The sequence below is a fragment of the Oncorhynchus mykiss genome, chromosome 11 (genome assembly GCF_057628025.1).
Source record: "Oncorhynchus mykiss isolate SJ-2025 chromosome 11, ASM5762802v1, whole genome shotgun sequence".
Lineage (NCBI taxonomy): Eukaryota > Metazoa > Chordata > Actinopteri > Salmoniformes > Salmonidae > Oncorhynchus > Oncorhynchus mykiss.
In genome coordinates, this window is record NC_143032.1 from 5,279,253 (window position 1) to 5,304,974 (window position 25,722).

Here is a 25,722-nt window from a genome sequence, read left to right on the forward strand (position 1 = left end):
AACAACTCTAGTTAAAGGTTAAAGGTCAGGTGGACATAATCCCATGTAGGGTCTAGAAAGTGTATATTCTGACGGCCTTCCACTGAAGCAGTGAGGTCTATCTTTGGTCAGGGTGATGACAGCAGAGGCTCTGCATCCCAAATGCCCCGGGCCTCTATTGTAATGGTACGACGTCCTTTTACCCTAGCCACCCGCTGGGGAGGATCTTCTCCTCTCGCTCTGTTGCTCTTCATTAGAGTAGAGCAAATCAAATACTTCATTTCTTCTAGATAATGGATGTTCTCCTCTCAGCGCTACATTATCTTTAAGCTCGAGAAGATGGATGTTTTCCTCTCAGCGCTACATTATCTTTAAGCTCTAGAAGATGGATGTTTTCCTCTCAGCGCTACATTATCTTTAACCTCTAGAAGATGGATGTTCTCCTCTCAGCGCTACATTATCTTTAAGCTCTAGAAGATGGATGTTTTCCTCTCAGCGCTACATTATCTTTAACCTCTAGAAAATGGATGTTTTCCTCTCAGCGCTACATTATCTTTAACCTCTAGAAAATTGATGTTTTCCTCTCAGCGCTACATTATCTTTAACCTCTAGAAAATTGATGTTTTCCTCTCAGCGCTACATTATCTTTAACCTCTAGAAAATGGATGTTTTCCTCTCAGCGCTACATTATCTTTAACCTCTAGAAAATGGATGTTTTCCTCTCAGCGCTACATTATCTTTAACCTCTAGAAGATGGATGTTCTCCTCTCAGCTCTACATTATCTTTAACCTCTAGAAAATGGATGTTTTCCTCTCAGCGCTACATTATCTTTAACCTCTAGAAGATGGATGTTCTCCTCTCAGCTCTACATTATCTTTAACCTCTAGAAGATGGATGTTTTCCTCTCAGCGCTACATTATCTTTAACCTCTAGAAGATGGATGTTCTCCTCTCAGCGCTACATTATCTTTAACCTCTAGAAGATGGATGTTTTCCTCTCAGCTCCACATAATCTTTAACCTCTAGAAGATGGATGTTCTCCTCTCAGCCCTACATTATCTTTAACCTCTAGAAGATGGATGTTCTCCTCTCAGCGCTACATTATCTTTAACCTCTAGAAGATGGATGTTTTCCTCTCAGCGCTACATAATCTTTAACCTCTAGAAGATGGATGTTCTCCTCTCAGCTCTACATAATCTTTAACCTCTAGAAGATGGATGTTCTCCTCTCAGCGCTACATTATCTTTAACCTCTAGAAGATGGATGTTTTCCTCTCAGCGCTACATTATCTTTAACCTCTAGAAGATGGATGTTCTCCTCTCAGCTCTACTGTATCTTTCCATGATTTCAGCCCCAGCTAATGCCGTATAAAACCAGCAGGAACAGATGATTTCAGCCCCAGCTAATGCTGTATAAAACCGTCATGAACGTATTTTATTGAGGAGAGAAGTTGCATGTGTCCCCTTTACTGTTTCTGTCCTAAATGGTACGTTATTCCCTACATAGTGCACTACTACCTTTGACCATGCGGCCCCATAGGGCTCTGGTCAAAGATGGAGGGAATATGATGTCATTTGGGGCTCATCGATAGTCTCTCTCTTCTCTCTTCTCTCTCTCTCTCTCTCTCTCTCTCTATCTCTCTTCTCTCTTCTCTCTCTCTCTCTCTTCCTCTCTCTCTGTCTCTTCTCTCTCTCTCTCTCTCTCTCTCTTCTCTCTCAGCAGAGAACTCTGGCGTTGACAACAGCACCACTCTGTAATTTCCACTTCTGGCAGAGATACCTTAATGCTCTGTAATCTCCTGTGTGATCTCTCTTTCTCTAGTGCACTACTCCAGGCCCTGGACTGCACACAGTGACCATCTCAGATGATTGTAGTCGGCAGGTCTAAAAGGAATTCAGCCGTGTTTTTTTTTTTCTATATTCTTTTTTTTAAAGCTCTCTGCCCAGTAGGACTGCATTACATGAAGCTCATTCCACTAGACAGGATGAACAGTGTTATAAGCCGGGTCATTCCACTAGACAGGATGAACGGTTCCATAAAGCCGGGTCATTCCACTGGACAGGATGAACGGTGTTATAAGTCGGGTCATTCCACTAGACAGGATGAACGGTGTTATAAGCCGGGTCATTCCACTAGACAGGATGAACGGTGTTATAAGTTTGGTCATTCCACTAGACAGGATGAACGGTGCCATAAAGCCGGGTCATTCCACTAGACAGGATGAACGGTGTTATAAGCCGGGTCATTCCACTAGACAGGATGAACGGTGCCATAAAGCCGGGTCATTCCACTAGACAGGATGAACGGTGTTATAAGCCGGGTCATTCCACTAGACAGGATGAACAGTGCCATAAAGCCGGGTCATTCCACTAGACAGGATGAACGGTGCCATAAAGCCGGGTCATTCCACTAGACAGGATGAACGGTGCCATAAAGCCGGGTCATTCCACTAGACAGGATGAACGGTGTTATAAGCCGGGTCATTCCACTAGACAGGATGAACAGTGTTATAAGCCGGGTCATTCCAGTAGACAGGATGAACGGTGACAGACAGGTATTATATGATTGAGGCCTGTGCTACTCAGAGTTCTGTAATTTTGAGTTAGGCGTTTGATTTTTATTTTCAGTTATTGTCCAGTTTATGTTCCCATGGTGCTCTAGTAAAAAAAAGTAGTGTACTCTATTAGGAATAGGGTGTTATTATGGACATAGTCCGAATCTGTTCCTCACTGATGCCTCCACCTCCTGAACCTCTCCTGAACACTGTCTGGTCCATTCACTATAGTAGGCTGGTCTACTACAAACCGTCCCCCTCTGCGTCCCAAATGGCACACTATTCCCGATATAGTGCACTACTTGTGACCAGATCTCAGGGCTCTGGTCAAAAGCAGTGCACTGAATAGAGAATAGGGTGCCATTTGGGACGTCATCAGAGAGGCACACGTCAGCGCCCCTCAGCCAACGAAACCTGGTTTGTTATGATTAATTAGCATTGAAATGACCCTTACTAGTGTTGGGGGTATTTCTGAGCTGGTGTTCATACAGTATGTCATCTATAATCTCTGTAATAATTGTAGTGATAAAAGGTACATTTACATGCTACATTTTTATTTATTAAATATATTATATTTTTAAGTTTTAAAGTGAATTCACAGATAGTAAATATTACACAGAACATCAGAAAGGACAGTTAAACTAGCAGGAACAGTGGAAAGTGTGTCAGAGATTAAAATAAGTGAGACATCTTTCAGTTATTGGCAGGTCAGTAAAAGAGTCTTTAACATATCAAATAAAATGTCCATAGCAACGTCAACGTCCATAGCAACGTCACCATAGCAACGTCAACGTCCTTAGCAACGTCTTCCTCTTCACTTTACCCCAAAATGATAGATGGCCATAGCCTGTAAAGAGAGACAACAGTGCCACCTTGTGTTCTCTGTTTTGCGTTGCACATCCTGAATCCACAGACAGGGGCTGTGTTTCACTAGCGTGAAGTGACTCCCTTATGTCCTCTCCTTCATCTCAGCTGAAGGGACCAGACCTGAAAGGTCAAACATCAGACTCCTTTTTAACTGTTCAGGTCGTTCAGGTCGTTCAGGTCGTTCAGGTCGTTCAGGTCGTTCAGGTCGTTCAGGTCGTTCAGGTCTTTCAGGTCGTTCAGGTCTATCAGGTCGTTCAGGTCTATCAGGTCGTTCAGGTTGTTCAGGTTGTTCAGGTTGTTCAGGTCGTTCAGGTCTATCAGGTCGTTCAGGTCGTTCAGGTCTATCAGGTCTATCAGGTCGTTCAGATCGTTCAGGTCTATCAGGTCGTTCAGGTCGTTCAGGTTGTTCAGGTTGTTCAGGTCTATCAGGTCGTTCAGGTTGTTCAGGTTGTTCAGGTCGTTCAGGTCGTTCAGGTCGTTCAGGTCTATCAGGTCGTTCAGGTCTATCAGGTCGTTCAGGTCTAACAGGTCGTTCAGGTTGTTCAGGTTGTTCAGGTTGTTCAGGTCGTTCAGGTCTTTCAGGTCTTTCAGGTCGTTCAGGTCGTTCAGAGTGGTGCAGGAAACGAGGCTCAGAGCTGTAGGAAGTTCCTAACTCTCACCATGTTGTCTGGCGTCTCTGTTTCTCTCTCCTGTCCCATGTGTCCATCCACCTCATCTGCCTGTAGACTCCTCCCTCTGGGGTGGCAGACAGCATAATACAGGAGCAGACAGACCAGCCCTAGAACGGTCCCTCCAAATATCAGCAGAGTCACCGGCCAAAAGTACTCAGTGGCGTTAACCTCTGGCCTCACCAGAACCAGCAGCAAAGGACCAGAGAGGTTCACTAACGCAAAGAGAACGTAGTACACAGCCATCGGCCAACTTGTATCCTGTCCTTTCACGTTAAAGAAGGTGAATATGAGGACGACTCCCACGATGATCCGATAGAGCCTCTCTAGACCTTTAGACGTGCAGAAGTCAGTAGGGACCCAATGGGCCCAGAGGGTTCCGGCCAGCCAGACGACAGCCATTCCCAGGGTACTGTAGGGGCTGAGGACGAGGAAGAGGCTGAGGCTGAGGATGTGAGCGGTGATGGTCAACAGCTTGTACAGGAGGTAAACGAAGGTAGGGAGGCCAGAAGGCATCTCTCGGACCTGGGGAAGTTATATTCATTATTATATATGTATCACTATATGATCATATGATTATCTTATTATATATTATTATATTATATATTATTATTATATTACCTGGGGTAAGGATCGACGGAGACACCGGCGGTAGTCCACTATAGCCCAGGCGATGTTGATGAATGAGCCCACCATGCAGATGCCTGGACAGGGAAAGATGAGACACACATTAGAGAAGGATCTTGAGAGACAGTCATGTGACAGACAGACATGTGAGAGACAGACATGTGACAGACAGACATGTGAGAGACAGACATGTGACAGACAGACATGTGAGAGACAGACATGTGAGAGACAGGCATGTGAAAGACAGGCATGTGAGAGACAGACATGTGAGAGTCAAGTTGTGGCAGTGGCTGCAGTCTCTCTCGCTCTCTGTGCCTGTCTCTCACACATTCACAGTCTCAGTCTCAGTCACAGTCTCTCAGTCTCTCTCTCGGTTGCTCTCTCTAACACTCACAGTCTCAGTCTCAGTCTCTCTCTCTCAGTCTCTCTCTCAGTCTCTCTCGGTTGCTCTCTCTAACACTCTCAGTCTCAGTCTCAGTCTCAGTCTCTCTCTCTCTCTCTCTCTCTCTCTATCTCTCTCTCTCTCTCTCTCTCTCTCTCTCTCTCTCTCTCTCTCTCTCTCTCTCTCTCTCTCTCTCTGTCTCTCGGTTTCTCTCTCTAACACTCACAGTCTCAGTCTCAGTCTCTGTCTCAGTCTCAGTCTCAGTCTCTCTCTCTCTCTCTCTCTCTTTCTCTCAGTCTCTCTCTCGGTTGCTCTCTCTAATACTCACAGTCTCAGTCTCAGTCTCAGTCTCTCTCTCTCTCTCTCTCTCTCTCTCTCTCGCTCTCTCTCTCTCTCAGTCTCTCTCTCGGTTGATCTCTCTAACTCTCACAGTCTCAGTCTCAGTCTCAGTCTCAGTCTCTCTCTCTCTCTCTCTCTCTTTCTCTCAGTCTCTCTCTCGGTTGCTCTCTCTAATACTCACAGTCTCAGTCTCAGTCTCAGTCTCTCTCTCTCTCTCTCTCTCTCTCTCTCTCTCTCTCTCTCGCTCTCTCTCTCTCTCAGTCTCTCTCTCGGTTGATCTCTCTAACTCTCACAGTCTCAGTCTCAGTCTCAGTCTCAGTCTCAGTCTCTCTCTCTCTCTCTCTCTCTCTCTCTCTCTCGCTCTCTCTCTCTCTCAGTCTCTCTCTCGGTTGATCTCTCTAACTCTCACAGTCTCAGTCTCAGTCTCAGTCTCAGTCTCAGTCTCAGTCTCTCTCTCTCTCTCGCTCAGTCTCTCTCTCGGTTGCTCTCTCTAACACTCACAGTCTCAGTCTCAGTCTCAGTCTCAGTCTCTCTCTGTCTCTCTATCTCTCTCTCTCTCAGTCTCTCTATCTCTCTCTCTCTCTCTCTCTCTCTGTCTCTCGCTCTCTCTCGCTCTCTCTCTCTCTCTCTGTCTCTCTCTCTCTCTTGGTTGCTCTCTCTAACACACATACAGTCTCTCTCTCAATTCAATTCAATTAAAATGTGCTTTATTGGCGTGACGTAACAATGTACGTACAAAGCTTACTTTGGATATTTACAATATAAAATAAATAAAATGAGAATCAAAATTGTCAATGGGACAACAGTAACAACAATAACCAAGCGTCAAAATAACCATACATTCAACAATAAATAGAGTAGAGGACATGTGCAGGTTGATTGGTCAGTCAGACACTGTCCCTCCACCTATGGCAGGCAGCAATGTAGTGCGCTGCCAACCCACAGCTCTCTGCATCCTCCCCCAACAGGACGGGTAGCCTACTCTCATCAGAAAGGTCTTTGAAACCTTGAATAAGGGTTTCACATTTGGGGAAAGGACACTCTCTAACTGTTTTATATTTTTTACATTTTGTCAGGAAATGCAGCTCCGTCTCAGGTTCTGCTGTGGTGCAGTGGTTACACAGCCTTTCCTCTACAGGGAGCCAGGTTCTGCTGTGGTGCAGTGGTTGCACAGCCTTTCCTCTACAGGGAGCCAGGTTCTGCTGTGGTGCAGTGGTTGCACAGCCTTTCCTCTACAGGGAGCCAGGTTCTGCTGTGGTGCAGTGGTTTCACAGCCTTTCCTCTACAGGGAGCCAGGTTCTGCTGTGGTGCAGTGGTTGCACAGCCTTTCCTCTACAGGGAGCCAGGTTCTGCTGTGGTGCAGTGGTTGCACAGCCTTTCCTCTACAGGGAGCCAGGTTCTGCTGTGGTGCAGTGATTTCACAGCCTTTCCTCTACAGGGAGCCAGGTTTTCCTGTGTCTTCCCTTCTCAATGGCAAGGCTGTGCTCACTGAGCCTGTACTTTGTCAAGGTTTTTCTAAGGTTTTGATCAGTAACCATGGCCAAATACTTAGCCACGGTGTACTGTCGTACTTGTGTTTCCCAATAAGCAATATAGTTTTGTTTTGACTGTGTTGTAATTTGGTTTATCCTGATTGATTGGATGTTCTGGTCCTGAGGCTTCAGTGTGTTAGTAGAACAGGTTTGTGAACTCAGCCTCAGGACCAGCTGGAGGAGGGGACTCTTTTCTTTGCTCAGCTCTTGGCATTGCAGAGCTTGGTAATGATATGAGAGGGGGTCACTGTATTTTAGATGTTTCCAAAACTTAATTGTTCTTTTTTGAGTTTTTATTATAGATGGATATTGGCCTATTTCTGCCCTGCATGCATTGTTTGTAGTTTTCCTCTGGACATGTAGGAGAATCTTACAGAACTCTGCATGCAGGGATTCAATGGGGTGTTTGTCCCATTTGATGAAATCTTGTTTTGCAAGTTGGCCCCACACTTTGCTGCCATAAAGTGCAATTAGTTCAATGACACATTCAATTAGTTTTAGCCAAATTTTAATAGGTATTTCAATTTGAATTTGAATTAGCTTTTTAATGGCGTAGTATGGCAATACTAATGGCGTGCTTTATCTCTCAGTTCATTCACTGCCTCATTAAGGTGTCCAGTTGAGCTTATTTTTAAACCTAAGTAATTGTAGTGTGTACATTACTCTCTATATTTAAACCTCAGTAATTGTAGTGTGTACAGTACTCTATATATTTAAACCTCAGTAATTATAGTGTGTACAGTACTCTATATATTTTGTACCAATTGAGAACTTTGGTCTAATTCCCTGAGATCTGGATCTTCTCTGGAAAATCATTATTTTAGTATTTTTGGGGTATACTGCCAGGGCCCAGGTCTGGCAGTACTGCTCTAGCAGGTCCAGGCTCTGCTGTAGGCCATGTGCTGTGGGAGTTTACTGCCAGGGCCCAGGTCTGTCAGTACTGCTCTAGCAGGTCCAGGCTCTGCTGTAGGCCATGTGCTGTGGGTGACAGCAGGCATAGGTCATCTGCGAAGAGTAGGCATTTAACTTCTGAATTGTGGAGACAAACATCAGGGGCTGAGGATTTTCCTAGAATAGTGGCCAATTCGTTGATGTAAATATTGAAGAGTGCAGGGCTCAGATTGCAACCCTGGCGAAGGCCCCGCCCCTGGTTAAACAATTCTGGTTTTTTCTTACCAATTTTAATGCTGCACGTATTGCCAGTATACATTGATTTAATTATGTCACGTGTTTTACACCCTACACCACTTTCAATAACTTTGTAGAACAGTCTTGTATGCCACATAGAATCAAATGCTTTTTGGAAGTCGATAAAGCGAGCGTATATTTTGGTATTATTTTGGTGGACATGTTTATCTATCAGGGTGTGTAGGGTGTAAATATGATCAGTTGTGCGATGTTTTGGTATAAATCCAATTATGCTTTTACTCAAGACATTGTGCTTATTAAGGAAGTTTAGAACTCTTACATTTATAATACTACAGAAAACCTTCCCCAGGTTATCGTTAACACAAATGTCTCTGGAATTGTTAGGGTCAAATTTGTCTCTGTTCTTAAAGATTGGGGTTATGAGTCCTTGATTCCAGATGTCAGGGAAATAACCTACACTCAGGATCAAATTAAACAGTTTTAAAATAGCCAATTGAAATTTTGTACTAGTGAGTTTGAGCATCTCATTTAGGATGCCATCAGGTCTGCATGCTTTTTTAAATCTGAGGGCCTGAAGTTTCTTATAGAGCTCCTGGTCAGTAATAGTTTAGTTTCTTATAGAGCTCCTGGTCAGTAATAGTTTAGTTTCTTATAGAGCTCCTGGTCAGTAATAGTTTAGTTTCTTATAGAGCTCCTGGTCAGTAATTGGGGAGTCGAGTCTCTCTCTATCTCTCTCTCTCTTGGTTGCTCTCTCTAATACTAATAGTCTCTCTCTCTCTTGGCTGTTGGTACACTTGTTGAATTATGCAACAGGACGCAACAAAGGTAATTACTGAGGCTGTCTAGACAGAGCAGGTCAGTGCAGGCAGTCTAGACAGAGCAGGAGACTGCAGGCAGTCTAGACAGAGCAGGTCAGTGCAGGCAGTCTAGACAGAGCAGGAGACTGCAGGCAGTCTAGACAGAGCAGGTCAGTGCAGGCAGTCTAGACAGAGCAGGAGACTGCAGGCAGTCTAGACAGAGCAGGTCAGTGCAGGCAGTCTAGACAGAGCAGGTCAGTTCAGGCAGTCTAGACAGAGCAGGAGACTGCAGGCAGTCTAGACAGAGCAGGTCAGTGCAGGCAGTCTAGACAGAGCAGGTCAGTTCAGGCAGTCTAGACAGAGCAGGAGACTGCAGGCAGTCTAGACAGAGCAGGTCAGTGCAGGCAGTCTAGACAGAGCAGGTCAGTGCAGGCAGTCTTGACAGAGCAGGTCAGTGCAGGCAGTCTAGACAGAGCAGGTCAGTGCACGCAGTCTAGACAGAGCAGGTAAAAGCAGGTGGTCTAGACAGAGCAGGTAAAAGCAGGCAGTCTACACAGAGCAGGTCAGTGCAGGCAGTCTAGACAGAACAGGTAAATACAGGTAGGGTAGACAGAACAAGTACAGGTAGGGTAGACAGAACAGGAACAGGTAGGGTAGACAGAACAGGTACAGGTGGGGTAGACAGAACAGGTAAATACAGGTAGGGTAGACAGAACAGGTGAATACAGGTAGGGTAGACAGAACAGGTAAATACAGGTAGGGTAGACAGAACAGGTGAATACAGGTAGGGTGGACAGAACAGGAACAGGTAGGGTAGACAGATCAGGTGAATACAGGTAGGGTGGACAGAACAGGGAAATGCAGGTAGGGTAGACAGAACAGGAAAAGGTAGGGTAGACAGAATAGGTAAATACAGGTAGAGTAGACAGATCAGGTAAATACAGGTAGAGAAGACAGAACAGGTAAATACAGGTAGGGTAGACAGAACAGGTGAATACAGGTAGGGTAGACAGAACAGGTGAATACAGGTAGGTTGGACAGAGCGGGTACAGGTAGGGGAGACAGAAAAGGAACAGGTAGGGTAGACAGAACAGGTAAATACAGGTAGGGTAGACAGAACAGGTACAGGTAGGGTAGACAGAACAGGTGTATACAGGTAGGGTAGACATAACAGGTGAATACAGGTAGGGTGGACAGAACAGGAACAGGTAGGGTAGACAGAACAGACAAATACAGGTAGGGTAGACAGAACAAGTAAATACAGGTAGGGTAGACAGAACAGGTGAATACAGGTAGGGTAGACAGAACAGGAACAGGTAGGGTAGACAGAACAGGTGAATACAGGTAGGGTGGACAGAACAGGAAAAGGTAGGGTAGACAGAACAGGTAAATACAGGTAGGGTAGACAGAACAGGTGAATACAGGTAGGGTAGACAGAACAGGTGAATACAGGTAGGGTAGACAGAACAGGTGAATACAGGTAGGGTAGACAGAACAGGTAAATACAGGTAGGGTAGACAGAACAGGTAAATACAGGTAGAGTAGATAGAACAGGTAAATACAGGTAGAGTAGACAGAACAGGGGATTACAGGTAGGGTAGACAGAACAGGTACAGGTAGGGTAGATAGAACAGGTGAATACAGGTATGGTAGACAGAACAGGTGTATACAGGTAGGGTAGACAGAACAGGTGAAAACAGGTAGGGTAGACAGAACAGGGGATTACAGGTAGGGTAGACAGAACAGGTGTATACAGGTAGGGTAGATAGAACAGGTGAATACAGGTAGGGTAGACAAAACAGGTGAATACAGGTAGGGTAGACAGAACAGGTGAATACAGGTAGGGTAGACAGAACAGGTGAATACAGGTAGGGTAGATAGAACAGGTGAATACAGGTAGGGTAGACAGAACAGGTGAATACAGGTAGGGTAGACAGAACAGGTACAGGTAGGGTAGACAGAACAGGTAAATACAGGTAGGGTAGATAGAACAGGTGAATACAGGTAGGGTAGATAGAACAGGTGAAAACAGGTAGGGTAGATAGAACAGGTGTATACAGGTAGGGTAGATAGAACAGGTGAATACAGGTAGGGTAGACAGAACAGGTGTATACAGGTAGGGTAGACAGAACAGGTGTATACAGGTAGGGTAGATAGAACAGGTGAAAACAGGTAGGGTAGATAGAACAGGTGAATACAGGTAGGGTAGACCGAACAGGTAAATACAGGTAGGGTAGACAGAACAGGTGTATACAGGTAGGGTAGACAGAACAGGTGTATACAGGTAGGGTAGACAGAACAGGTGTATACAGGTAGGGTAGACAGAACAGGTGTATACAGGTAGGGTAGACAGAACAGGTGAATAGAGGTAGGGTAGACAGAACAGGTGTATACAGGTAGGGTAGATAGAACAGGTGAAAACAGGTAGGGTAGATAGAACAGGTGAATACAGGTAGGGTAGACCGAACAGGTAAATACAGGTAGGGTAGACAGAACAGGTGTATACAGGTAGGGTAGACAGAACAGGTAAATACAGGTAGGGTAGACAGAACAGGTAAATACAGGTAGGGTAGATAGAACAGGTAAATACAGGTAGGGTAGACAGATCAGGTGAAAACAGGTAGGGTAGATAGAACAGGTGAATACAGGTAGGGTAGACAGAACAGGTAAATACAGGTAGGGTAGATAGAACAGGTGAAAACAGGTAGGGTAGATAGAACAGGTGAATACAGGTAGGGTAGACAGAACAGGTAAATACAGGTAGGGTAGACAGAACAGGTGTATACAGGTAGGGTAGACAGAACAGGTAAATACAGGTAGGGTAGACAGAACAGGTGTATACAGGTAGGGTAGACAGAACAGGTGTATACAGGTAGGGTAGACAGAACAGGTAAATACAGGTAGGGTAGACAGAACAGGTAAATACAGGTAGGGTAGACAGAACAGGTGAATACAGGTAGGGTAGACAGAACAGGTAAATACAGGTAGGGTAGACAGAACAGGTGTATACAGGTAGGGTAGACAGAACAGGTGTATACAGGTAGGGTAGACAGAACAGGTAAATACAGGTAGGGTAGACAGAAAAGGTGAATACAGGTAGGGTAGACAGAACAGGTGAATACAGGTAGGGTAGACAGAACAGGTGAATACAGGTAGGGTAGACAGAACAAGTAAATACAGGTAGGGTAGACAGAACAGGTGTATACAGGTAGGGTAGACAGAACAAGTAAATACAGGTAGGGTAGACAGAACAGGTAAATACAGGTAGGGTAGACAGAACAGGTGAATACAGGTAGGGTAGACAGAACAGGTAAATACAGGTAGGGTAGACAGAACAGGTGAATACAGGTAGGGTAGACAGAACAGGTAAATACAGGTAGGGTAGACAGAACAGGTAAATACAGGTAGGGTAGATAGAACAGGTGAATACAGGTAGGGTAGACAGAACAGGTACAGATAGGGTAGACAGAACAGGTGAATACAGGTAGGGTAGACAGAACAGGTGAATACAGGTAGGGTAGACAGAACAGGTACAGATAGGGTAGACAGAACAGGTAAATACAGGTAGGGTAGACAGAACAGGTAAATACAGGTAGGGTAGACAGAACAGGTGAATACAGGTAGGGTAGACAGAACAGGTAAATACAGGTAGGGTAGACAGAACAGGTAAATACAGGTAGGGTAGATAGAACAGGTGAATACAGGTAGGGTAGACAGAACAGGTACAGATAGGGTAGACAGAACAGGTGAATACAGGTAGGGTAGACAGAACAGGTGAATACAGGTAGGGTAGACAGAACAGGTACAGATAGGGTAGACAGAACAGGTAAATACAGGTAGGGTAGACAGAACAGGTAAATACAGGTAGGGTAGATAGAACAGGTGAATACAGGTAGGGTAGACAGAACAGGTAAATACAGGTAGGGTAGACAGAACAGGTACAGATAGGGTAGACAGAACAGGTAAATACAGGTAGGGTAGACAGAACAGGTAAATACAGGTAGGGTAGACAGAACAGGTAAATACAGGTAGGGTAGATAGAACAGGTGAATACAGGTAGGGTAGACAGAACAGGTGAATACAGGTAGGGTAGACAGAACAGGTACAGATAGGGTAGACAGAACAGGTAAATACAGGTAGGGTAGACAGAACAGGTAAATACAGGTAGGGTAGATAGAACAGGTGAATACAGGTAGGGTAGACAGAACAGGTAAATACAGGTAGGGTAGATAGAACAGGTGAATACAGGTAGGGTAGACAGAACAGGTGAATACAGGTAGGGTAGACAGAACAGGTAAATACAGGTAGGGTAGATAGAACAGGTGAATACAGGTAGGGTAGACAGAACAGGTAAATACAGGTAGGGTAGATAGAACAGGTGAATACAGGTAGGGTAGATAGAACAGGTGAATACAGGTAGGGTAGACAGAACAGGTAAATACAGGTAGGGTAGATAGAACAGGTAAATACAGGTAGGGTAGACAGAACAGGTAAATACAGGTAGGGTAGATAGAACAGGTGAATACAGGTAGGGTAGACAGAACAGGTAAATACAGGTTGGGTAGACAGAACAGGTACAGATAGGGTAGACAGAACAGGTAAATACAGGTAGGGTAGATAGAACAGGTGAATACAGGTAGGGTAGACAGAACAGGTGAATACAGGTAGGGTAGACAGAACAGGTAAATACAGGTAGGGTAGATAGAACAGGTGAATACAGGTAGGGTAGACAGAACAGGTAAATACAGGTAGGGTAGATAGAACAGGTGAATACAGGTAGGGTAGATAGAACAGGTGAATACAGGTAGGGTAGACAGAACAGGTAAATACAGGTAGGGTAGATAGAACAGGTAAATACAGGTAGGGTAGACAGAACAGGTAAATACAGGTAGGGTAGATAGAACAGGTAAATACAGGTAGGGTAGACAGAACAGGTAAATACAGGTAGGGTAGATAGAACAGGTGAATACAGGTAGGGTAGATAGAACAGGTAAATACAGGTAGGGTAGATAGAACAGGTGAATACAGGTAGGGTAGACAGAACAGGTGAATACAGGTAGGGTAGACAGAACAGGTGTATACAGGTAGGGTAGACAGAACAGGTAAATACAGGTAGGGTAGACAGAACAGGTAAATACAGGTAGGGTAGACAGAACAGGTGTATACAGGTAGGGTAGACAGAACAGGTAAATACAGGTAGGGTAGATAGAACAGGTAAATACAGGTAGGGTAGACAGAACAGGTAAATACAGGTAGGGTAGATAGAACAGGTGAATACAGGTAGGGTAGATAGAACAGGTGAATACAGGTAGGGTAGACAGAACAGGTAAATACAGGTAGGGTAGACAGAACAGGTGAATACAGGTAGGGTAGACAGAACAGGTAAATACAGGTAGGGTAGACAGAACAAGTAAATACAGGTAGGGTAGACAGAACAGGTAAATACAGGTAGGGTAGATAGAACAGGTAAATACAGGTAGGGTAGACAGAACAGGTAAATACAGGTAGGGTAGATAGAACAGGTGAATACAGGTAGGGTAGACAGAACAGGTGAATACAGGTAGGGTAGACAGAACAGGTAAATACAGGTAGGGTAGACAGAACAGGTGAATACAGGTAGGGTAGACAGAACAGGTGTATACAGGTAGGGTAGACAGAACAGGTGAATACAGGTAGGGTAGACAGAACAGGTAAATACAGGTAGGGTAGACAGAACAGGTAAATACAGGTAGGGTAGATAGAACAGGTAAATACAGGTAGGGTAGACAGAACAGGTAAATACAGGTAGGGTAGATAGAACAGGTGAATACAGGTAGGGTAGACAGAACAGGTGAATACAGGTAGGGTAGACAGAACAGGTAAATACAGGTAGGGTAGACAGAACAGGTGAATACAGGTAGGGTAGACCGAACAGGTAAATACAGGTAGGGTAGATAGAACAGGTGAATACAGGTAGGGTAGACAGAACAGGTGAATACAGGTAGGGTAGACAGAACAGGTAAATACAGGTAGGGTAGATAGAACAGGTGAATACAGGTAGGGTAGACAGAACAGGTGAATACAGGTAGGGTAGACAGAACAGGTGAATACAGGTAGGGTAGACAGAACAGGTGAATACAGGTAGGGTAGACAGAACAGGTACAGGTAGGGTAGACAGAACAGGTAAATACAGGTAGGGTAGATAGAACAGGTAAATACAGGTAGGGTAGACAGAACAGGTAAATACAGGTAGGGTAGACAGAACAGGTAAATACAGGTAGGGTAGATAGAACAGGTGAATACAGGTAGGGTAGACAGAACAGGTACAGGTAGGGTAGACAGAACAGGTAAATACAGGTAGGGTAGATAGAACAGGTAAATACAGGTAGGGTAGACAGAACAGGTAAATACAGGTAGGGTAGACAGAACAGGTAAATACAGGTAGGGTAGACAGAACAGGTAAATACAGGTAGGGTAGATAGAACAGGTGAATACAGGTAGGGTAGACAGAACAGGTACAGGTAGGGTAGACAGAACAGGTAAATACAGGTAGGGTAGATAGAACAGGTGAATACAGGTAGGGTAGACAGAACAGGTGTATACAGGTAGGGTAGATAGAACAGGTGAATACAGGTAGGGTAGATAGAACAGGTGAATACAGGTAGGGTAGACAGAACAGGTGAATACAGGTAGGGTAGACCGAACAGGTAAATACAGGTAGGGTAGATAGAACAGGTGAATACAGGTAGGGTAGACAGAACAGGTGAATACAGGTAGGGTAGACAGAACAGGTGAATACAGGTAGGGTAGATAGAACAGGTGAATACAGGTAGGGTAGACAGAACAAGTAAATACAGGTAGGGTAGACAGAACAGGTGTATACAGGTAGGGTAGACAGAACAAGTAAATACAGGTAGGGTAGACAGAACAGGTAAATACAGGTAGGGTAGATAGAACAGGTAAATACAGGTAGGGTAGACAGAACAGGTAAATACAGGTAGGGTAGACAGAACAGGTAAATACAGGTAGGGTAGACAGAACAGGTAAATACAGGTAGGGTAGATAGAACAGGTGAATACAGGTAGGGTAGACAGAACAGGTACAGGTAGGGTAGACAGAACAGGTAAATACAGGTAGGGTAGATAGAACAGGTGAATACAGGTAGGGTAGACAGAACAGGTGTATACAGGTAGGGTAGATAGAACAGGTGAATACAGGTAGGGTAGATAGAACAGGTGAATACAGGTAGGGTAGATAGAACAGGTGAATACAGGTAGGGTAGACAGAACAGGTAAATACAGGTAGGGTAGACAGAACAGGTAAATACAGGTAGGGTAGACAGAACAGGTAAATACAGGTAGGGTAGATAGAACAGGTGAATACAGGTAGGGTAGACAGAACAGGTACAGGTAGGGTAGACAGAACAGGTAAATACAGGTAGGGTAGATAGAACAGGTGAATACAGGTAGGGTAGACAGAACAGGTACAGGTAGGGTAGACAGAACAGGTAAATACAGGTAGGGTAGATAGAACAGGTGAATACAGGTAGGGTAGACAGAACAGGTGAATACAGGTAGGGTAGATAGAACAGGTAAATACAGGTAGAGTAGACAGAACAGGTACAGGTAGGGTAGACAGAACAGGTAAATACAGGTAGGGTAGATAGAACAGGTGAATACAGGTAGGGTAGATAGAACAGGTAAATACAGGTAGGGTAGATAGAACAGGTAAATACAGGTAGGGTAGATAGAACAGGTGAATACAGGTAGGGTAGACAGAACAGGTGTTTGTTTGGTGGTTTCAGCCCTGTTTTAATCCTTTGTATTAATGTTTTCATATATGATGCAAATATAATTTTCTTTATTTGAATAGAAAATATTTTCACAGATTCAACATGAAAATGTATATTCGGAAAGTATTCAGTATTCACGTTTTCCAAATGTTGTTATGTTACAGCCTTTTTCTGAAATGGATTAAATACATACAAATCCTCATCAATCTACACACAATACCCCATAATCACATCACAATACCCCATAATGACATCACAATACCCCATAATGACATCACAATACCCCATAATGACATCACAATACCCCATAATGACATCCCAATACCCCATAATGACATCCCAATACCCCATAATGACATCACAATACTCCATAATGACATCACAATACCCCATAATGACATCCCAATACCGCATAATGACATCACAATACCCCATAATGACATCCCAATACCGCATAATGACATCACAATACCCCATAATGACATCACAATACCCCATAATGACATCACAATACCCCATAATGACATCACAATACCCCATAATGACATCACAATACCCCATAATGACATCACAATACCCCGTAATGACATCACAATACCCCATAATGACATCACAATACCCCATAATGACATCACAATATCCCGTAATGACATCACAATACCCCATAATGACAAAGCAAAAACGTTTTTTTTAAAGATATTTTTGCAAATGAAACATTTACATAAGTATTCAGACTCTTTACTCAGTACTCTGTTGAAGTACCTTTGGCAGCGATTACAGCCTCAAGTCTTCTTGGGTATGATGCTACAAGCTTGGCACACCTGTATTTGGGGTGTTTCTCCCATTCTTCTCTGCAGATCCTCTCAAGCTCTGTCAGGTTGGATGGGGTGCGTTGCTGCACAGCTATTTTCAGGTCTCTCCAGAGATGTTTGGTCGGGTTCAAGTCCGCGCTCTGGCTGGGCCACTCAAGGACATTCAGAGACTTGTCCTGAAGCCACTCCTCCCTTGTCTTGGCTGTGTGCTTAGGGTCGTTGTCCTGTTGGAAGGTAAACCTTCACTCCAGTCTGAGGTCCTGAGCGCTCTGGAGCAGGTTTTCATCAAGGATCTCTCTGTACTTTGCTCCTTTCATCTTTCTCTCAAACCTGACTAGTCTCTTCATCAGACTAGATAATCTTGTTTCTCATGGTATCAGAGTCCTTTAGGAGCCTATTGGCAAACTCCAAGCGCGCTGTCATGTGTCATGTGCCTTTTACTGAGTGTGGAGCGCTCTCAAGGAACGTCTCAAACAGTTTGAGCATGCTCAGATCAGTCGCTCGGCCAAACAGGGCCAGGTGCACATTCTGGGGCATTCAACATCACAATACCCCATAATGACATCACAATACCCCATAATGACATCACAATACCCCATAATGACATCACAGTACCCCATAATGACATCACAATACCCCATAATGACATCACAATACCCCATAATGACATCACAATACCCCATAATGACATCACAATACCCCCATAATGACAGAGCTCAAACACGTTTTCTATTTAAAAAAAAAAAAACAGAAATAGCTTATTTACCTAAGTATTCAGACCCTTTGCTATGAGACTCAAAATTGAGCTGAGGTGCATCCTGTTTCCATTGATCATCATTGAGATGTTTCTGCTAGGTTAAGCCCCACCTTATCTCATCTCACTGCTCACCATAGCAGCACCCACCGTAGCACGCGCTCCAGCAGGTACATCTCACTGGTCACCCCCAAAGCCAATTCCTCCTTTGGTCGTCTTTCCTTCCAGTTCTCTGCTGCCAATGACTGGAACGAATTGCAAACATTTCTGAAGCTGGAGACTCACATCTCCCTAACTATCTTTAAGCACCAGCTGTCAGAGCAGCTTACAGATCACTGCACCTGTACATAGCCCATCTGTAAACAGCCCATCTATCTACCTACCTCATCCCCATACTGGTATATATTTATTTATTTATTTTGCTCCTTTGCACCCCAGTATCTCTACCTGCACATTCATCTTCTGCCGATCTACCATTCCAGTGTTTAATTGCTATATTGTAATTACTTCACCACCATGGCCTATTTATTTCCTTAACTTACCTCGTTTCCACTCACTGTATATATACTTTTTGTTTTCTTTTGTTCTACTGTATTATTGACTGTATGTTTTGTTTATTCCATGTGTAACTCTGTGATGTTGTATGTGTCGAATTGCTATGCTTTATCTTGGCCAGGTTGCAGTTGTAAATGAGAACTTGTTCTCAACTAGCCTACCTGGTTAAATAAAGGGGAAATAAAAATTCTACAACTTGATTGGAGTCCACCTGTGGTAAATTCAATTGATTGGACATGATTTGGAAAGGCACACACCTGTCAATTTATGGTCTCACAGTTGACAGTGCATGTCAGAGCAAAAACCAAGCCATGACGTCGAAGAAATTGTCCGTAGAGCTCCGAGACAGGATTGTGTCGAGGCACAGATCTGGGAAAAGGTACCAAAAAATGTCTGCAGCATTGAAGGTCCCCAAGAACACAGTGGCCTCCATCATTCTTAAATGGAAGAAGTTTGGAAACACCAAGACTCTTCTTATAGCTGGCTGACTGGAAAACTGAGCAATCGGGGGAGAAGGGCCTTGGTCAGGGAGGTGACCAAGAACCCGATGGTCACTCTGACAGAACTCCAGGAAAACCTGGAAAACCTTCCAGAAGGGTAACAACCATCTCTGCAGCTCTCCTTCAAGGACTTTATTGTAGTGGCCAGACGGAAGCCACTCAGTAAAAGGCACATGACACATGACAGCGCGCTTGGAGTTTGCCAATAGGCTCCTAAAGGACTCTGATACCATGAGAAACAAGATTATCTAGTCTGATGAAGAGACTAGTCAGGTTTGAGAGAAAGATGAAAGGAGCAAAGTACAGAGAGATCCTTGATGAAAACCTGCTCCAGAGCGCTCAGGACCTCAGACTGGAGTGAAGGTTTACCTTCCAACAGGACAACGACCCTAAGCACACAGCCAAGACAAGGGAGGAGTGGCTTCAGGACAAGTCTCTGAATGTCCTTGAGTGGCCCAGCCAGAGCGCGGACTTGAACCCGACCAAACATCTCTGGAGAGACCTGAAAATAGCTGTGCAGCAACGCACCCCATCCAACCTGACAGAGCTTGAGAGGATCTGCAGAGAAGAATGGGAGAAACACCCCAAATACAGGTGTGCCAAGCTTGTAGCATCATACCCAAGAAGACTTGAGGCTGTAATCGCTGCCAAAGGTACTTCAACAGAGTACTGAGTAAAGAGTCTGAATACTTATGTAAATGTTTCATTTGCAAAAATATCTTTAAAAAAAACGTTTTTGCTTTGTCATTATGGGGTATTGTGATGTCATTACGGGATATTGTGATGTCATTATGGGGTATTGTGATGTCATTATGGGGTATTGTGATGTCATTACGGGGTATTGTGATGTCATTATGGGGTATTGTGATGTCATTATGGGGTATTGTGATGTCATTATGGGGTATTGTGATGTCATTATGGGGTATTGTGATGTCATTATGGGGTATTGTGATGTCATTATGCGGTATTGGGATGTCATTATGGGGTATTGTGATGTCATTATGCGGTATTGGGATGTCATTATGGGGTATTGTGATGTCATTATGGAGTATTGTGATGTCATTATGGGGTATTGGGATGTCATTATGGGGTATTGGGATGTCATTATGAGGTATTGTGATGTCATTATGGGGTATTGGGATGTCATTATGGGGTATTGGGGTGTCATTATGGGGTATTGGGGTGTCATTATGGAGTATTGTGATGTCATTATGGGGTATTGGGATGTCATTATGGGGTATTGGGATGTCATTATGAGGTATTGTGATGTCATTATGGGGTATTGGGATGTCATTATGGGGTATTGGGGTGTCATTATGGGGTATTGGGGTGTCATTATGGGGTATTGTCTGCAGATTGATGAGGGAAATAAACTATTTAATCAATTTTAGAATAAGGCTGTAACGTAACAAAATGTGGAAAAAGTCAAGGGGTCTGAATACTTTCCAAATGTACAGAAAAATATATATATATATTTTTCAATCAATTTAATACCTCATTACTCCATTTATTACTTGTCTGTGCCAGAAAAATCGTTTATATAATTCTGACAATATCTGATGGATTTTATAACAAATCTAAAAGTTTGGAGAATCTTCAACTGTTGCCTTTATAAGTTTTTAAAACCTTGTTTTTTAAAACCTTGTATCAATTCTGATGATCGTTGCTACAGTACTCACATTGTAGTATGGACCTGTGTCCGTGGCCCAGCATAATGTAGAGTTGGAGGACTAGCTGTGGAGCGCTCTCAAGGAACGTCTCAAACAGTTTGAGCATGCTCAGATCAGTCGCTCGGCCAAACAGGGCCAGGTGCACATCTCTGGGGCATTCAACAGGCCCAAGAGGCTTGGAAAACACAGCCCTGTATCCCACCTTCAACAGGTCGTAGTACCTAACAGAAGGAGAGATGTGTATTGGTATAGAGACAGACAGACAGACAGACAGACACGCTCGCTCTGAAACCAGCCTTCACCGGATGGTAATAACTGAACACATCGACTCGGGACTGGTACTCACTGTATATAGCCTAGTTATCATTACTCTAAGACTCAGTACTGGTACTCACTGTATATAGCCTAGTTATCATTACGCATCGTCTCAGTACTGGTACTCACTGTATATACCCTGGTTATCATTACTCATTGACTCAGTACTGGTACTCACTGTATATAGCCTAGTTATCATTACTCATTGACTCAGTACTGGTACTCACTGTATATAACTGTTTTAAAGTCACCATTGGCCTCATGGTGAAATCCCTGAGCAGTTTCCTTCCTCTCCGGCAACTGAGTTAAGAAGGACGCCTGTATCTTTGTAGTGGCTGGGTGTATTGATATACCATCCAAAGTGTGATTAATAACTTCACCCTGCTCAAAGGGATATTCCCGTCTTCCTCTTTTTTTTCCTACCTCTACCAATCGGTGCCCTTCATTGCAAGCACTGAAAAACCTCCCTGGTCTTTGTGATTAAATCTGTACAGATAATTGTATGTGTGGGGTACAGAGATGAGGTAGTCATTCAAACATCATGTTAAACACTTTTATTGCACACAGAGTGAGTCCATGCAACTTATTATGTGACTTGTTAAGTACATGTCTACTCCTGAACTTATTTAGGCTCCTTACCATAACAAAGGGATTGAATACTTATTGACTCAAAACATTTCAGCTTTTACATTTTTTATTAAGTTGTAAAAAATGTCTAAAAACATTATTCTACTTAGACATTATGGGGTTTTTGTATCCATTTTAAATTCAGACTATAACACAACACAATATGGAAAACGTCAAGGGATGTGAACACTTTCGGAAGGCGCTTTAGAGACAGACAGAAAGACAATAATGTGGTATTTACAGTCTGCACATAACATTACCACTATGCCCAAGGAACATACTTGAGATGCCATTCATTTTACCTGAAGAATGTCGACAGCTCCCTGAGAATGACAGATGATGTGTAAAGACAGAGAGAATATAAGGACTGTTGACAACTCTCTCTCACTTCCTGAGAATGACAGATGATGTGTAAATACAGAGAGAATATAAGGACTGTTGACAACTCCCTCGCACTTCCTGAGAATGACAGATGATGTGTAAAGACAGAGAGAATATAAGGACTGTTGACAACTCCCTCGCACCTCCTGAGAATGCCAGATGATGTGTAAAGACAGAGAGAATATAAGGACTGTTGACAACTCCCTCGCACTTCCTGAGAATGACAGATGATGTGTAAAGACAGAGAGAATATAAGGACTGTTGACAACTCCCTCGCACTTCCTGAGAATGACAGATGATGTGTAAAGACAGAGAGAATATAAGGACTGTTGACAACTCCCTCGCACCTCCTGAGAATGCCAGATGATGTGTAAAGACAGAGAGAATATAAGGACTGTTGACAACTCCCTCGCACTTCCTGAGAATGCCAGATGATGTGTAAAGACAGAGAGAATATAAGGACTGTTGACAACTCCCTCGCACTTCCTGAGAATGCCAGATGATGTGTAAAGACAGAGAGAATATAAGGACTGTTGACAACTCCCTCGCACTTCCTGAGAATGCCAGATGATGTGTAAAGACAGAGAGAATATAAGGACTGTTGACAACTCCCTCGCACTTCCTGAGAATGACAGATGATGTGTAAAGACAGAGAGAATATAAGTACTGTTGACAACTCCCTCGCACTTCCTGAGAATGACAGATGATGTGCAAAGAATATTAGGACATGGAGTTTCATTCCCATGCAAGCGAACACAGTCTTATCTGTCATTGTACTTGTCTTTGTGTTAAATAAGTCTGACTTTATAACACTAACCTGCATCTAAAGATCTGATTTCAGAAGATACCAGGGTACAAAGGCTAAATAACTGTCAAAGATGAAAATACTTTCGGATGATTTCGTCATCCCCCTCGGGGAAGTGTACTATCGTGTGTATATGTTGTGAACATGTCAATCTAACGTCACTGTGAAGTTGAGAATAAATATAATATTCAATATTCATATAAGACACCTAAGACCTTCACATACCTGGTGAAGATGCCCGTCTGCATGACATGGAGTCCAATCAGTCCTCCTCTATTCATCTCACATATCAGCCCATCTCCACCTGGGTTAGCAAGGGGTTTTCTCATGTCATCTCTGTACCAGGTGTAGCTGAAGACCTGTGTGGCTGCCGATGCGACCGCCACGGAGAGCAGAGTCAGTCCAGCCCAGACCAGGTCTCCGACCAGGAAGTAATTCACTGCTAGTCCAACGTCTGTCACAATGTCCACCAGGTAAAAGCCCAGTCCAATGATGGTACAGATCCATCGTGTTTTAGTGAACTCCGAGTCCGTTTGAAGCATGTTTTGCTGCTCAGGTTTTCACTCAATGGCAAATAAGTCGCTAAGTCAATGACTAAAGTGAGAATTCTGTCAATGTAAATCTTCTGGGGGATTGATTGAGCTTGTTTTTTTTGGGGGGGGGGGGGAGTTGTTGGTTCTTTGAATTACTTATTTGCATAGTTGGTATGGGGAGGAATGGTTTGTCCTTTAATCACGCGAAGTTGCCTGCCTCCCATATGAACAACATTTCCCGTCAGGTCTGGGATTTCCGAGATTATACTGTCCACGAGAACGTTTGAGAACATCTCAGTACCCTGTAAAAGAAGACTACAGAATTTTAGATACATCATAAATACAATTTAGTCACATGCATAAATTATGTTTAAACCATTAAACTATTCACGTATAAATAAAAACAGTAAAATCCATACATTGCCGTGACTGTACTTGAGCTCGGATGATGTGTCCTGTTTCTCTGATTTCACATTACCCTTTGCCTTCTCTTCTCTCATCATAAACTCTTGATAATGAACTGCTGACGGGGGCGGCAGGTGGCCTAGCAGTTAAGAGCATTGGGCCAGTAACCGAAAGTTCACTGGTTTGTATCCCCCTGAGCAAGGCAATTCTTTATTTATTTATTTTTAGGCAAGTTGAGAACAAGTTCTCATGTACAACTCCGACCTGGCCAAGATAAAGCAAAGCAGATCGACACATACAACAACACAGAGTTACACATGGAATAAACAAAACATACAGTCAATAACACAGTAGAAAAAAGAAAAGTCTATATACAGTGTATGCAAATGAGGTAGGATAAGGGAGGTAAGGCAATAAATAGGCCATGGTGGCAAAGTAATTACAATATAGCAATTAAACACTGGAATGGTAGATGTGCAGAAGATGAATGTGCAAGTAGAGATACTGGGGTGCAAAGGATCAAGATAAATAAATAATACAGTATGGGGATGAGGTAGGGAAGATAGATGGGCTGTTTACAGATGGGCTATGTACAGGTGCAGTGATCTGTGAGCTGCTCTGACAGCTGGTGCTTAAAGCTAGTGAGGGAGATGTGAGTCTCCAGCTTCAGAGATTTTTGCAGTTCATTCCAGTCATTGGCAGCAGAGAACTGGAAGGAAAGACGACCAAAGGGGGAATTGGCTTTTGGGGGTGACCAGTGAGATATACCTGCTGGAGCGCGTGCTACGGTTGGGTGCTGCTATGGTGACCAGTGAGCTGGTCCACTTAACCCTAATGCTCCTGTAAGTCACTCAGTTAATGAAATAGCAGAGCTCACAACAGCCAATCAGTTTCATCTAACGGGTGAGTAGAGCACACACAGCCAATCAGGTTCATCTAACAGGTGAGCAGAGCACACACAGCCAATCAGTTTCATCTAACAGGTGAGTAGAGCACACACAGCCAATCAGGTTAATCTAACAGGTGAGTAGAGCACACACAGCCAATCAGGTTCATCTAACAGGTGAGTAGAGCACACACAGCCAATCAGGTTCATCTAACAGGTGAGTAGAGCACTCACAGCCAATCAGTTTCATCTAACAGGTGAGTAGAGCACTCCCAGCCAATCAGTTTCATCTAACAGGTGAGTAGAGCACTCCCAGCCAATCAGTTTCATCTAACAGGTGAGCACTCCCTCCCTGTCCTGAACAATTCCATAACCTACTGTAGCAACTAGTTCTGTTGGATGTGTCAGTTTTCAAACTGAAGCCTTTTCAAACAATCCCAACAACCATATGGCAAGTTATTCTGAATTCAAGGTCAAGAGTGTAAGGGCCTAGGGCCTAGGGCTGAGGTTCTACTACGGTGACATATGGAATTGTCACGACTTCCGCCGGATTCGGTCCCTCTCCTTGTTCGGGCGGCGTTCGGTGGTCGACGTCACCGGGCCTTCTAGCCATCATTGATCCATTTTTTCATTTTCCATTGGTTTTGTCTTGTCTTCCCACACACCTGGTTTCAATCCCATTCATTACCTGTTGTGTATTTAACCCTCTTGTTTCCCCTCATGTATTTGTCAGAGATTGTTTGTTATTTCAGTGTTGGGTTGTTTTTGTATTGGTGCGCGACGGGTCCTCATACCCACTTTGTTTATTGTTTAC

At 43.8% G+C, this 25,722-nt stretch overlaps 1 protein-coding gene across 1 annotated transcript; it reads right to left on the reverse strand.

Moving 5' to 3' along the window:
- Positions 1–3,107: 3,107 nt before the first annotated feature.
- On the reverse strand, positions 3,108–24,138 carry LOC110498599 (XK-related protein 9-like). Its single transcript, XM_036934696.2, has 5 exons — positions 24,037–24,138; positions 23,310–23,919; positions 20,966–21,177; positions 4,690–4,772; positions 3,108–4,593 (listed from the first exon to the last, which is right to left on the reverse strand). The coding sequence occupies exons 2-5, from the start codon at positions 23,624–23,626 to the stop codon at positions 4,030–4,032; spliced, it is 1,176 nt and encodes a 391-aa protein (XP_036790591.2). The 5' UTR covers positions 23,627–23,919; positions 24,037–24,138; the 3' UTR covers positions 3,108–4,029.
- Positions 24,139–25,722: the final 1,584 nt, after the last annotated feature.

Excerpts from the sequence above, each read along its gene's own strand:
- LOC110498599 (XM_036934696.2), bottom strand. The coding sequence starts at position 23,626 with ATGCTTCAAACGGACTCGGAGTTCACTAAAACACGATGGATCTGTACC. Across the intron at positions 4,773-20,965 it reads ACACAGGTCCATACTACAAT|GCATCTGCATGGTGGGCTCA; the intron begins GTGAGTACTGTA and ends TTCCCTGTCCAG. Across the intron at positions 4,594-4,689 it reads TCCGTCGATCCTTACCCCAG|GTCCGAGAGATGCCTTCTGG; the intron begins GTAATATAATAA and ends TAACTTCCCCAG.